The sequence below is a fragment of the Penicillium psychrosexuale genome, assembly GCF_028828465.1.
Source record: "Penicillium psychrosexuale strain IBT 29551 chromosome Unknown utg000002l, whole genome shotgun sequence".
In the NCBI taxonomy this organism is placed as follows: domain Eukaryota; kingdom Fungi; phylum Ascomycota; class Eurotiomycetes; order Eurotiales; family Aspergillaceae; genus Penicillium; species Penicillium psychrosexuale.
Window position 1 is genome coordinate 6,271,772 of NW_026643187.1, and position 12,034 is coordinate 6,283,805.

A 12,034-nucleotide genomic window follows, 5' to 3' on the forward strand; every position below is an offset into this window, starting at 1 on the left:
AAAAAATAGATAAAAAAGAAGAGAGAAAAAAAAAAAAAAGAAAAACACATCAAGGATTTCATCCTCGGAATGGCGAGCTGAGGTTCGGATCGCATGAGGTAGCAGTTGGGTTTAGACCTGGCACTTCCGCTGATGAGGATACTCGTCGGCTTTCACTAGCAATGCTCCTATTCTTAGCATTGTGCCCACTTTCTGCTCGAACCTGAATCATTTCCTCCAGCATGCGTGAGACCTCGTCCATATTCTTTCCCGGGTCCTCTTTTTCACTCCTATCAGACAAGGGACGCTTGCCTGGACTCGCAGACAGTGCACCGAAGCCATTGGTCCCTGCAAAATTGTCTACATCTCCAGTAGTAGAGCCATTCTTGCTCTTCAACTCTGGTGACTGCGAGTCATTGGTCACAGCAGCCAAGTCTCGATGCCTAGCTGCGGACCGAAGCGCAGCAAGCATACGATCCTTATCATCGAGCTGCAACCGAAGCTCATTGATCTCCATATCTTTCTCACGAACCACAGCGGAGACATCTGGATGCTCGGCAATTGTAGCATTTACGGGCTTAATGCCCCCTGACATTCGGGAATGACTGGACCGTCTTGCCTGAAGCAGCCGGCGCTCTAGGGTAGAGATGTAACGGTTCTTATCACCGAGATCAGCCTGCAGCGCAGTGATCTGTCGTTGCAAGCTGGCTTTGCCATCACCAAATTCACCAAGGTCGTACTCGTCCTCGTTGCCAAACGAACCTCCCGTGTATATCATAGCCGACGACGGATCGTTGCTACTGACAGACATGAATGAGATGGGCCGAATCGATGAATGACCGGCACCCAGTGTAGATTGGCTGGCGGACGAACGTAGTGAACGTGAACCCGAATCCGTTGCAGACATGCGGGAAAAACGCCCAAACGCAGAGAGGCTATTATGGTTGTTGACACCGGTGGACTTGGAGCTCAAAATCAGGCGATTGAGATGTTCGATCCGCTCTTTGAGCGCAGTCCGAGCCAACTGCATTTCCAACACCTGTTCCTCGTGTCGGACCTGTGCTTCCTTTTCATATTGTTGTTCGTCCCATTTGAGTTCCTTCTCCGCTTGGGATTTGGCCTGAGTATCAAGCTGACCACGAAGAGCCTGGATCTCCATACGGTACCGTTCAAGCAGTACCCGACTTCCGGAATCACCGCCACCGCCGCCGTATGCCTCCTCGGCCTTTTTAGCATGACTGACAATATTATTCTTCGCTCGCGCAGCGAATTTCATGGTATTCAGAGTTTCACCGGTATGCGAATTGATCGCACTCGAAAACTGAATGGTGCAGAGAATACTCACAAGCGAACCACCGGACAAGGCTGGTTGTAGGAGTCTGGTCAACTTGCTATCCCGGTAAGGCAAATGCCTCCCGTCACGGTCCATGGGGTTGCCTTGCTTATCCTTATTTTCCGAGAGCCGAGAGATGATGGTTCCCAGAGTGAGCAGACTTTTGTTAATATGAGAACCTTCTGTGCGACGTTCCTTATCATCGGCCGCACGCTCAGAGCCAGCCAGATCAATCAGACTCAAGGTCGACACTCGCACACCACCCGGGGGAATCCCGGCGCGCTTATCTTGAGAGCTGCCGGATGGCACTCGCTCTCGACTCTCGACCACGATCTGAACCACCGCGTGACTTCGAGAACTGCGCGCATTGAACTGTGTGCTGCTCGTTCGTCGTGCATGGTCACCCCGGGCGATAACACGGAGGAGTTGTGTCGGGCTCTGGACAATCTCTTCCTTAAGCGGCGTTGCATATACTCCTCGTTTGCTGTCCTCTCTCAATTTGATTTCCTCCTGCTGGGCTCCTGCGGGGGCGTTGGCAGCGGAAGCGGAAAGGAGGTCGTTAATCTTCTCGTTGTAGATTTCTAGATAGCTGACCCGCAGCAAGAATTCCCGATGTGGGGTCTCTCTGATGAAGGAAAAGATGTCGGTGATTGCGAGCGGGATTACACCGGGGGAAGTGGCTGTTCCCTGCATAGAGAAGGTCTTTCCGGTTCCCGTCATACCATATGCAAACACCGTTCCGTGATAGCCCTCCATAACACGCCGGACCAGACGTTTGGCAGCCGAATCATAAACCTTGGCGTTGTTTTCTTGTGGATTAAAGACATTATCTGTTCAACGGTTAGTTACGAGGGGTGGGCAAGTGAGTTAAGGAGTATCATTCTCACCATAAAAGTAATCGCCTCCTTCTTTCCCACGGTATGAGATGAGGCTTTGCCGGCTATCGACGGACCATTCGCCATGATTGCGGGGAGTTTCCCCTCCGCTGTTGTTGTCCGGACGAACGCGCACGCTGACCAGCACATTGCCCTTGAACTCCTTTGGCTTAGAGCTTGATTTTCCCATCGCATCATCTGCATCTTCAAAGGTTGTCGCACTCGTTGAGCAAGATCCTTGGGCAGAAGAACTTCTGCTGTGGGTTGGAGACGCCTCTTGATCTCGCGCGTCCCCACTTGATATGTATTTCCCCTCGCCACTGCCGTTGAGTAATGATAGGGTTTTGGAGCTCCGATAACTGCTCGTAGTGCCTGTGCTCAGTCGCGAGCTTCTTTGGGGTCGCCCGTTGGAAGTAGCACCTTGGATTCCAGAGATCGATGATGCAGTGGATGGACGACTGCTGGCCTTTGGTGGTTGCGGGAACGAGGCGATACTAATTGTTCGTCGCAAAGATTTGTCGGGGCTACCAGGAGTGCGCCCACCGGAAGCTGACCGAGCCGCGTTTAGGTTGGAGGTTGAGTTTGAACTTGATAGAGGTGACTTGAGCGATGGTTTGGGGCTCGATGGGGTCCGCAATTTGGAGGTCTGGTAGGGGGATGCAGCCTGTAGCGCGTCGGAACCCGTCGACCTTCTGGGTTTCGAGTTGGGGAGGGGCTGCGACAGCTGCGAGGGCTGTGGCAATGTTGACATTGAGGCCATGGCGAATTTGTATCTCCTAATGCGAAATGGGGATGTATTTAATGGGAATCAGTGAACGCGATGGCCATGCGGGCAGATTGACGAGGTCGAGGTTGAGCCTATGCCATTTTTCAGAGTTAGCCAAATGAATAAGACATGAGGATTGGGCCCAGTCAAGGCCCATGAGATAAACGGGGATTCTACTGCAGTTTTTTCGCCAAATGCAGTCTTGGGGGGATCGTCAAAAAATACATCGCACACGGATGTTATGATGTTATGATTTTGGTCTCGGGTACTCACGGATTCAAAACGTGTGATGTTGCAATCGCGACGGGGTAAGAAAGAAGTGGAGATGGAGATCAAAGAAAGTAACGAAAGGTAATAAAAGTAATGAAAAGTAAAGATGAAGAGAGACGCGAAGACGCGAAGACGCAAAAACGCAAAGACGCAGAGAGATCAGAGAGAAATGCAAATCGAGTCCCCGCAGAAGGTCGGGGCCAGACTGCGTGTAAGACTATATTTATGGATGTCTGGGTGTTTTATATTACATCGTCTTCTCTAAATCCTTATTTCAATCCTTATATCTATCTATCATTCTCTGCTCTGCTCCTCTCTCCTTCTCTCCTTCTATCAGTCCCCCTAGACTCACTATCATAGCTGAGAAAGCACTCCCCTTCTCTTATATCTCCCATAAGAGTCAAGTATATGAAAAAGGGGGCCGCTAAACCATCACACCTTTTTCGACGTTAAACCGAAGGGGGAATTCCCTGCGAAGCTCGGGGCATCTCATGTCCAATGATAGACAGTGGAGGTTTCAGGTTCGGGTCAGGGAAAAAGGGGGCGAATGAGATGTCTAAGTCTGCAGTTCTTTTTTTTTGGTGGGACCAATCTCATTATTTCGACTTCAAGGTAGGATTGGGAGATCGGGAGCTGGTCCTGTTGTCCTGTTGTCCTGTTGTCCTGTTGTCCTGTTGTCCTGCCACATTGCCGCTTGCCCTTAAGGGTTGAAGGAGTAGACTCCAGGTACTCTCCCTCTAAAGGTGAAGCTTGGGATGAACTCCTGTTCGAGACAGAACCAAAAAGATAACGGCTATTCGAATCAAGCAAAGATTGACGTCTAAGCCAAAATTAAAATTAATCTGACGTTGATCCTCATTTGCGTCCCGTTGTCCCGTGATCTGTATATCTGTATAACTATGTACATCTGCATCTACTGTATACACATATATGACTGCAACATACAAAGTACAGAGTAGGTAACTAACTAGCTAGTTATATATTGGATCTATTTGTCATTCGGATAACCTCTTTTTCTTTCAAACTCAATCTGGAAGCGAGGAATACATCTATGCAAGGGAGCCTATACTCATAGATCGCAGCCCTAACTTGAACAGTGCGAACAGTGCAACGTGATAGATTGGTGATCGTGGGGAAAATCCATAAAATCCCTGACTAGAGGACAATCCAATAGTTGCCGCACATGTCAATGTCATGCATATCTAGTGTCTCGTAATACACAATGCTGTTATTAGCGTGCTTTTGCTTTTCTTTGTCTATACTGTACATCGAATATTGTATTTTGTCTATGGTGTCATTATTTCATACCGAAATCCAGTTGCCGGGCAGCACTCTTGAACATGCCCTCATCCAGCTCGCCGACACGTCGGGTCAAATCATCGCCCATCTTTTTAGTCCCACCCGATTTCCGCGGGAGATCTTCATTCTTGGTCGGACGGGGTTCAATGGTCCACCAGTTGTGTCGCAGGCACTGGACAGCCGTACTGCGCTTGCGGGGATCAAGCGCACACATCGACATCAGCAAATCGGCACCCACCGGGCCTGCAGTGGGGAACTGTCGCATGAAGAAATCGCGCCCTTGCAACGGCACCAAATGGGCCTTGTCGGTGGGAATGTAGTAGGGCAACTTGCTGACCCCTGGCCAGTTCTCCTCTGTTGGTGTGCCGAACGCTTCGCAGATTTTGGAGGTTTGGTCCAGGTCGGTGTTACCTGCTACGAAGGGAACCCGTAGCAGGAGCTCGGCAAAGACCATCCCCATGGACCAAACATCGACTGCGCCGGAGTACTGTCGCGCACCGTAAAGAAGCTCGGGTGGCCGATACCACCGAGTGATGACCTGATGGGTCATGTTGAACAAGGGATCGGCGAAGGATCGGGCGAGACCGAAATCGGCCAATTTGACCTCCCCATCTGACGCGATCAACAAGTTGTTGGGCTTGATATCCCGGTGGAGAACAAAGTTCTCGTGACACCACCATACACCCCGGGCAAGCATCCCCATCCAAGCTTTGATATCAGCCACACCGTAGTGAATGTCACTATCTTTGATGAGCATCTCAAGGTCTCCACCGGGAAGAAACTCAAGAACCAGGCTTAGATTTTGATCCTTGGAAGAGAAAACATCGTGGAGGGCAATGACATTGGGATGTTTCAGCTCTTGAAGGTACTTCACTTCACGAACCGCATCCATAGCAAGTCCATCCTTGTATTCGGCATTAACTTTGATCTTCTTGATCGCGACGAGGGATGACGGATCGTGTCGGAGGTGGCCAACATATACCACGGCATATGTACCTTCTCCTACTTTTTTGTCTAGTTTTAAGTTAGCAAATTGATCCTTAGAAAGTAATACAGCACATATTCAGCTACCTTTGACGTATCGTTCCCGAATATCAATATTTAATTGTTCGGTAAGTTCGCGATCCCCATTCTGCACAGGCTTTGCCACAGCTGCAGCTGCAGGCCCAGTAATTGAGTTCTGTGCAGCAGTGGCTCTGAGTCTGATTGCTGTATTTGGGGAATGCACAGTCATGGATGGCGAACGAGAGCCGAAGGGTGAGAGTGCCATGATTAGAATGATTTGAAGCAAAAGGTCAAACTCCTGGGATAGACAGTATTAAAAAAAACAGCCACAGATACTTAGTGGCTATTCTTAATATTAAGAGATCATCTTTAGCAAATATCTTCTGAAGTCAAGGCAGTAGTGTCAAGACATGAGGGCCGATGTCATTCCCAAGATAGGCTGGTTCGGAGTATTGTTGATCCTGGACTTTGTTGGCGACTCCCGAAATTTCTCCAAGTCCGTCAACAGCGACCCCAGCCAATTCCTCGGCAACTGCTGGAAACCAGTCAATCTCAAAGGCCTCGCTCAGCAGTTCTCCTCATCCACACCACTACGAATCCAATCTTCCGGAGAAGAAAAAAGTACAGTTACGAGCAAAGTCGGGGCTTGCGGCATCCTTCCCGCAACACCTTCACTATGAGCGTCATGGCAATGCGCAATTCGCCGCTAGGCAGCTTGACAGCGCGCCTATTCAAGCCGGTGTCGATTTCCAACCAATACATTCGATCACTCCACAAAAACGCGCCGCCGCCTGTGCCATCTCCGACCCCTTTCGTTCCCGACGTCCAGACCTTCCTCACGCTGATTGGCCGCGAAATGTCTAAGCAAGCGAGCAAGATCCCCTCATGGGAAGAGCTTTTTACCTTAAACTCGAACCAGCTCCGCCAAGCCGGCATTGAGCCAGCCCGCCAGAGACGGTACCTGATCCGAAAGCGCGAGAAGTTCAGGAACGGACTGTACGGCCCTGGAGGCGATCTGGAGACTGTGGTTGATGGTGTTGCCCAATTGCGGGTTGTTGAAGTGCCTATTAATGCCAGAGGCCTGACACATGAAGGCGCACAAATGGCCGTTCAAACTTCTTCTGCTACACTGTCACCCGGCATGGTGAAAGCCATTGTTAACCTAGCGCCTGATGTCACTACGTATTACTATGGCAAAAAAAACCTGATCAAGAAATTTGCGCATATGAAGATTCACCGTGGCTGTCAGCCGATGGGCCCGTTCCTTCAGCCTTTGAAGGGTTCTAATGGTACTGCTGCTACCATTTCGGTCCAGGAGGGTATGTGGGAGGACAAGCGGGGACATAAGGTTGATGGTGGTGAGCGACGGCGCCGGGAGGTCCGGAACAAGAAGAGGTTGGATGAGAGAAAGAAGGCGTGAATGTGAACGGTGAAATACCACTTTGTGTATCTTGCATATTTCCTGTTGAGCCTGGATGTTCAAATTCGAACTGTACAATACTATTGCTATACTATTGCAATCATGATTCTTTTTCCATATTCTTTATATCCTTTAGGGGTTTTCTAGGGAAAGAAGCGAGATGTTGTTATGTGCCTGATTAAAATAATATGACTGAGCTATGTAAACGTTTAGAGAAACATGCGATTCAAAGTCGCGAAAGGTGGATGGATATTCATACAGCAAAATCGTTTCGGAGTGAAGAAAGAAAACCATGATGCGAGAGCTGTCAATTCCAGGCGGACTTGGCTCAAGGTCAGTCTGAACCTTTGATGCATCAATGCAGGGCATTAAAAATGTGATCAAAATTTGAATGAGAATCTTTTCTAAACCGTAACTCCGATCATGCTTTGACTCCACGTCTCTCATACTGAACAAATGATGTACCCAGAGGCTTGGAGAAGAGGGACTAGAATATGGTTAGTCAAATTCCAGGTCGATCGCAATAGAGCATCACTTACCGAATAGTCCGTCTCGGGGAAGGGTGTACCGGCGATAGGCGTGGAGAACTTGAAGTGTCTCACCAGCGCAGCCAGGATTGTGCCCAGTTGCACATAGGCGAACTGTTCACCAATACAGCGATGGCGACCAGCACCGAAAGGCAGATAAGGACTGTTGGTGCCCTTGGTTACCAATCCATAACCATAGTCGATCTGCTCCTCATCTTCATCCTTGGTATTCTCAGTTGAAGCCTCATCCCAGCGGTGGGGGTTCCACTTCAGAGGCTCGGGGAAGAACTCTGGAGAGCGAGCAGTAACACCGGGAGAAGAGAGGACATTGTGAGTGGTGGGAATGACATAAGAAGTGCCCTCCACGGGCATGGGGTTCTTGACGGCGCGAATGATCGAGTGGATAGGAGCGTGTATACGGAGGGTTTCCTTGATCACCTTAGCGTGCAAGTCGAGCTTCTGGAGTGCTTCGTGGGTAAGAGGAGGCAGGTCAGAGCCCAGAACCTGGAGTTGTTCTTGGTAAAGCTCCTCAACAATCTCAGGGCAGCTGGCCAGGCGCAAAACAATCCAGGCAGCAGTAGAGGACGAAGAGTGCTGGCCCGCCATAAGCAGCGCAATCATCATGTGGGCAATTTCCTCATCAGGAATCGGATTTCCATTCTTGTAGGTGCACGACATCAAGTTCCAGACCATATCCTCGGAGTCCTTCTTATCACCAGCTGCGCGGCGCGCCTTGATGATGTCCATGTATGTCTCGGTCATCTTCTTCTGCGCAGCATCGCGCTTGCGGTTGTGAGGGAGCGGGGCCCATGGCAGCATGAAGTTGATAGGAGCGAAACCCTTATCGAGGTCGTGGTACATTTCAGCAAAAGTCGAGTCGAATCGATCGCGGACTTCCTGTCCTTGCAACGAGCGGGAGGCTGTGTAAATTGTGATTTCCGCAATGACCTTGGAAACATTGAAAGTACCCTTAGGGTCCTTGAACGCGGAGGAATTCTTCACAAAGTCATCGACCTCATTGGTGATCAAGTGAACATAAGACCGAAGTGCCTCGGAGGTAAGCCCGAATTTGACAAACTAGGCAACAATCAGCAGCCGGACTTTTTGGTGTAATCCATTCCTGCATACCTTCTTCTGCTCCATGAGCTTAGCATTGGGGCAATCGTAGACGACGTGACGACCGAAGACGGGGGTGGTGAGGGGGGAGTAAACCTCTTCGGCGTTCACATCACGAAGCTTGCCATTGAGGATAAACTCATTTCCCTTGGTGCCTAGGTAGACGGTGGTTTTCTTGCCCAGGAGGACAAAGGTGAAGATGTCGCCATACTGCGTTTGACCTCAGATTAGCAATTAAATTGATCCATGGGCCAGCCAGACATCTGCGATCGACATACCTTTGCGCGAGCTTGGTCGAAGAAGTTGTATGGGTTCATGCCATAGCTGATGGTGCTTCCAATAAAGGGGACCCAGTGGAAGACCACGGGGGGCTCATGGGATTTCTTGAAGAAGAGCTGGCGCAGCACATTGATCACAATCGATAGCGCAACGAATGACAGTGCCCCGACACTGGCCAAAGTGTAGATTGACTGGGTCGAGCAGTGCTCGCAGAAAGTGGCGAGGAAAGTTGCGAAGAGGCCCATGTTGTCAGGAGATCAAAGGAGAGAGAGAAGAAAAACAGCGGGAAAGGGAAAGAAAACGGGCTCACAATGACCCTACGACCCTGTTTGTTCGTCCAATTGAATAATAGAGAAAGAGAGAAGAAGTTGAGTGAAGGTTAAACAGGAGGCGAAGGGGAAAATAATTAAGTTCGATATCATTCGGCGAGAGAGACCCGCCCCTTTAGGGAGTACGAAGTACGGAGTATGGAGTATGTGTCTAGAGGAGACGCCAAGCGATATAATTTGCATCGTAAGTTATATTTTATTTCTTAGTTGGTGTTAGTGAGCCTATTTTGTGTCTATTTTGTGTCTGCTTGTGTCTATTTTATGAATTATCTTCCTTTTATGTGATAGCATTGGCTATATAGCCACATCATGCCACTCCGGTCAAGGGGTTCCCGCTAGATGGGACGTATATTGACTATTGGGAGTATTTAAACACACAGGACGGAGTACATATCGAATTATTAGCGTATGGAGTACCTAGGGAGTACATAGCATACTATTACCTCTTGTAAATGTATCATTTCACCGGATTTTGACCTAATAATACATGAACCCTTTCCTTTTGACACGCCCCTAGCCCTGATAATGATATCCCCAAGTACACGCAAAAGTCAATAAGAATAAATCAAAAGTTGTACAAAGCCACACAGTACCCCTTAATTGTCGTACAAGGTGGGATCGCCACGCTCTCCAATGTTGATGAAATCTTTCGGGGCCCGGTTGCCACTTGGTGAGACTTCACGTTGGGACGCCTTGGCTGGTCGGTTATGGACACGCTTCCTGGCTTCATTTCGGAATACTTTGACCGGTTCCTCGCTGCCTTCGGCGTGCTCGCTGAAGTTGGCATTGTTGATGCTGCTCAACAAGGTCCGCTCCCGTTGCAATTTGCGCTTCGAGAAGTCCAGTTTACCAAGAGCCCCCGTCAGGCCATCTGTGCTGTCAGTGAGACTCGGGTACTTTCCGGTCATCCAAGGATGCTCAAGACACTCATCCACCGTGATTCTCTTGTCGACGTCCACGGTAAGCATTCTGTCGATTAGGTCCAGAGCGGGATCGCCAACGGAGTCCCAGTACGGTGACGGATAGTCAAACTTGCCCATCTTGATCTGCTGGGCGAGAGTGAATGGGTTCTCTGGAGTGTTCAGTTCATCCGAGAACGGCGGGAAGCCACAGAGACAGATGTAGAGAACAACGCCAAGGGACCATACATCCACAGCCTTGGTGTATTTCCGGTGGCGGGTATCTTGCAAAATCTCCGGCGCAACGTCTGCGAAATTAGTATTAAGACTGCGGTTCCAAGGTCATATGCTTTGTGACTTACAGCTTGGTGTACCGCAGCTGGAAGCGAATTGTTAGCCATCATTCACATTGACACGGACAGACATCACCTACAGGGTTGTCGTGAAAGATTCCTCCCCAATAATTTTAGCCAGCCCGAAGTCACCCAATTTAACGTTCAAATTCCTGTCTGCAACCAGGATATTTTCTGGCTTGATGTCTCGATGCACAATACCTCGTTCGTGCTGATGACACGTTAGCTGACCCAGTACTGTATATGTGGACTTTTGGTATGCATACCAGATATTTCAATCCGTCAAACAGCTGGCGGAACACACCACGAGTTTCATCTTCGGCCATTTTATTATTGTTCACAATCCAGTTGAACAGTTCTCCCTCGGGTGCCAATTCAAGTACCAGATAAGCGCCGCCACTTTCATCGAAGGATTCCTTGAGACATAGTAGATTCGGGTGATGAACGCCCATCAACAACGCAATCTCTTGCTGCAGAGCATTGTCGTTCTGTGACTTTTGCGGGTCACTGAGGCGTCTTTCAAAGACTTTGACTGCATACTTGTCTCCAGTAGATCGTTCAGCACACAGATAGACGGTTGCAAAGTGACCTTTGCCGAGCTGGCTGAGAATCCGGTATTGCTGACGGAAACCATTCGTTTCCCGAGTACGGGGGTAGCGGAAGACAAAACGGGCTTCATTCAGAATTGAAACTTCATCGCCGTCCTCCAGTTCCCGGTGCTTGTTACGCCCAACAATGGCATCATTAACAAATGTGCCATTGCTAGAGAGATCCTCCAGCACAGCAACCACATCGCCTTTCTTCTTTTCGGCAAAAATAAGGAAGTGCCGGTTTGAAATTGTGGGAATCTCAAGGACGCGATCTGACTATAGTTAGAACAGACACTCGACAACCATCAAGCTATTACTTACCGCACTCAGGATGACGGCCTACCAAAAATCCACCTGGCGACTTAGCGCTCTTGGAGGGTTGGGACTTTTTCTCCTTGGCTTTGGTAGTACCATCATCATTACCGCAACCATCGCGCGTCCTCAGCACAAGTGGGCCATTCCCCTTCTCATCCAGTGGTAGCAGGTAGCCCCAGACCCCTTCAGCGTCCTCATCCTTCACATCGTCCGCGAATGCTCTGGGTGGATACACGAACTGTGAAAGCGCCTGAGTATCCTCTAATCCTGGCGGCGAGGAAGTCGCGTGTTCGGGTTGGGATGAGATTTGTTGATGGCTGTTGCGCGGACTTTCGGGGGGTGTAACAGTCACCTCATTATGAGTTTCTGTGGTGACAGATTGGGGACCGGTGACTGGGGTTGGCAAGTAGTTCAAGTCGACTGGCGTGTCTCGCGGTTGGACCTGACTCGAGATTCTTTGAGAGCGTCGAGGTTTCTTTTGGTCTTGTGAATCTGCATCGACAGTAGCCTATAGTAACCCCTGTAAGAAAATGAGTTGCGCCAATAGGAAAAAGAACGTACCCTTCCTCGCTTGAGCGAGCTTTTCTCGCGGGGGGGCATAATACAGGCTATTATCACCCTGACTGGAGAGGGCTCCAGACCAATTAGCGATAGTTGTCAATTCAACGGTAGGAACGTC

At 49.6% G+C, this 12,034-nt stretch overlaps 5 protein-coding genes across 5 annotated transcripts; 1 reads left to right on the forward strand and 4 right to left on the reverse strand.

Annotated features, from left to right (window-relative positions):
• Window positions 1-58: 58 nt before the first annotated feature.
• On the reverse strand, window positions 59-2,947 carry N7518_003500 (putative kinesin family protein (KipA); the record flags this gene model as incomplete). Its single annotated transcript, XM_057184427.1, has 2 exons — window positions 59-2,142; window positions 2,200-2,947. The coding sequence occupies 2 exons, from the start codon at window positions 2,945-2,947 to the stop codon at window positions 59-61; spliced, it is 2,832 nt and encodes a 943-aa protein (XP_057045877.1).
• A 1,573-nt stretch (window positions 2,948-4,520) lies between these two features.
• On the reverse strand, window positions 4,521-5,792 carry kin28 (TFIIH complex serine/threonine-protein kinase subunit KIN28; the record flags this gene model as incomplete). Its single annotated transcript, XM_057184428.1, has 2 exons — window positions 4,521-5,536; window positions 5,594-5,792. The coding sequence occupies 2 exons, from the start codon at window positions 5,790-5,792 to the stop codon at window positions 4,521-4,523; spliced, it is 1,215 nt and encodes a 404-aa protein (XP_057045878.1).
• Window positions 5,793-6,203: 411 nt separating this feature from the next.
• On the forward strand, window positions 6,204-6,947 carry N7518_003502 (mitochondrial 37S ribosomal protein mS41; the record flags this gene model as incomplete). The annotated part of the gene is made up of 1 exon (XM_057184429.1): window positions 6,204-6,947. The coding sequence occupies one exon, from the start codon at window positions 6,204-6,206 to the stop codon at window positions 6,945-6,947; it is 744 nt and encodes a 247-aa protein (XP_057045879.1).
• A 421-nt stretch (window positions 6,948-7,368) lies between these two features.
• Window positions 7,369-9,114, reverse strand: N7518_003503 (cytochrome P450; the record flags this gene model as incomplete). The annotated part of the gene is made up of 4 exons (XM_057184430.1): window positions 7,369-7,434; window positions 7,487-8,551; window positions 8,603-8,800; window positions 8,869-9,114. The coding sequence occupies 4 exons, from the start codon at window positions 9,112-9,114 to the stop codon at window positions 7,369-7,371; spliced, it is 1,575 nt and encodes a 524-aa protein (XP_057045880.1).
• A 680-nt stretch (window positions 9,115-9,794) lies between these two features.
• On the reverse strand, window positions 9,795-11,955 carry N7518_003504 (uncharacterized protein; the record flags this gene model as incomplete). The annotated part of the gene is made up of 6 exons (XM_057184431.1): window positions 9,795-10,405; window positions 10,460-10,476; window positions 10,531-10,661; window positions 10,717-11,312; window positions 11,362-11,863; window positions 11,917-11,955. 6 exons carry the CDS (start codon window positions 11,953-11,955, stop codon window positions 9,795-9,797), a joined length of 1,896 nt encoding a protein of 631 aa, XP_057045881.1.
• Window positions 11,956-12,034: the final 79 nt, after the last annotated feature.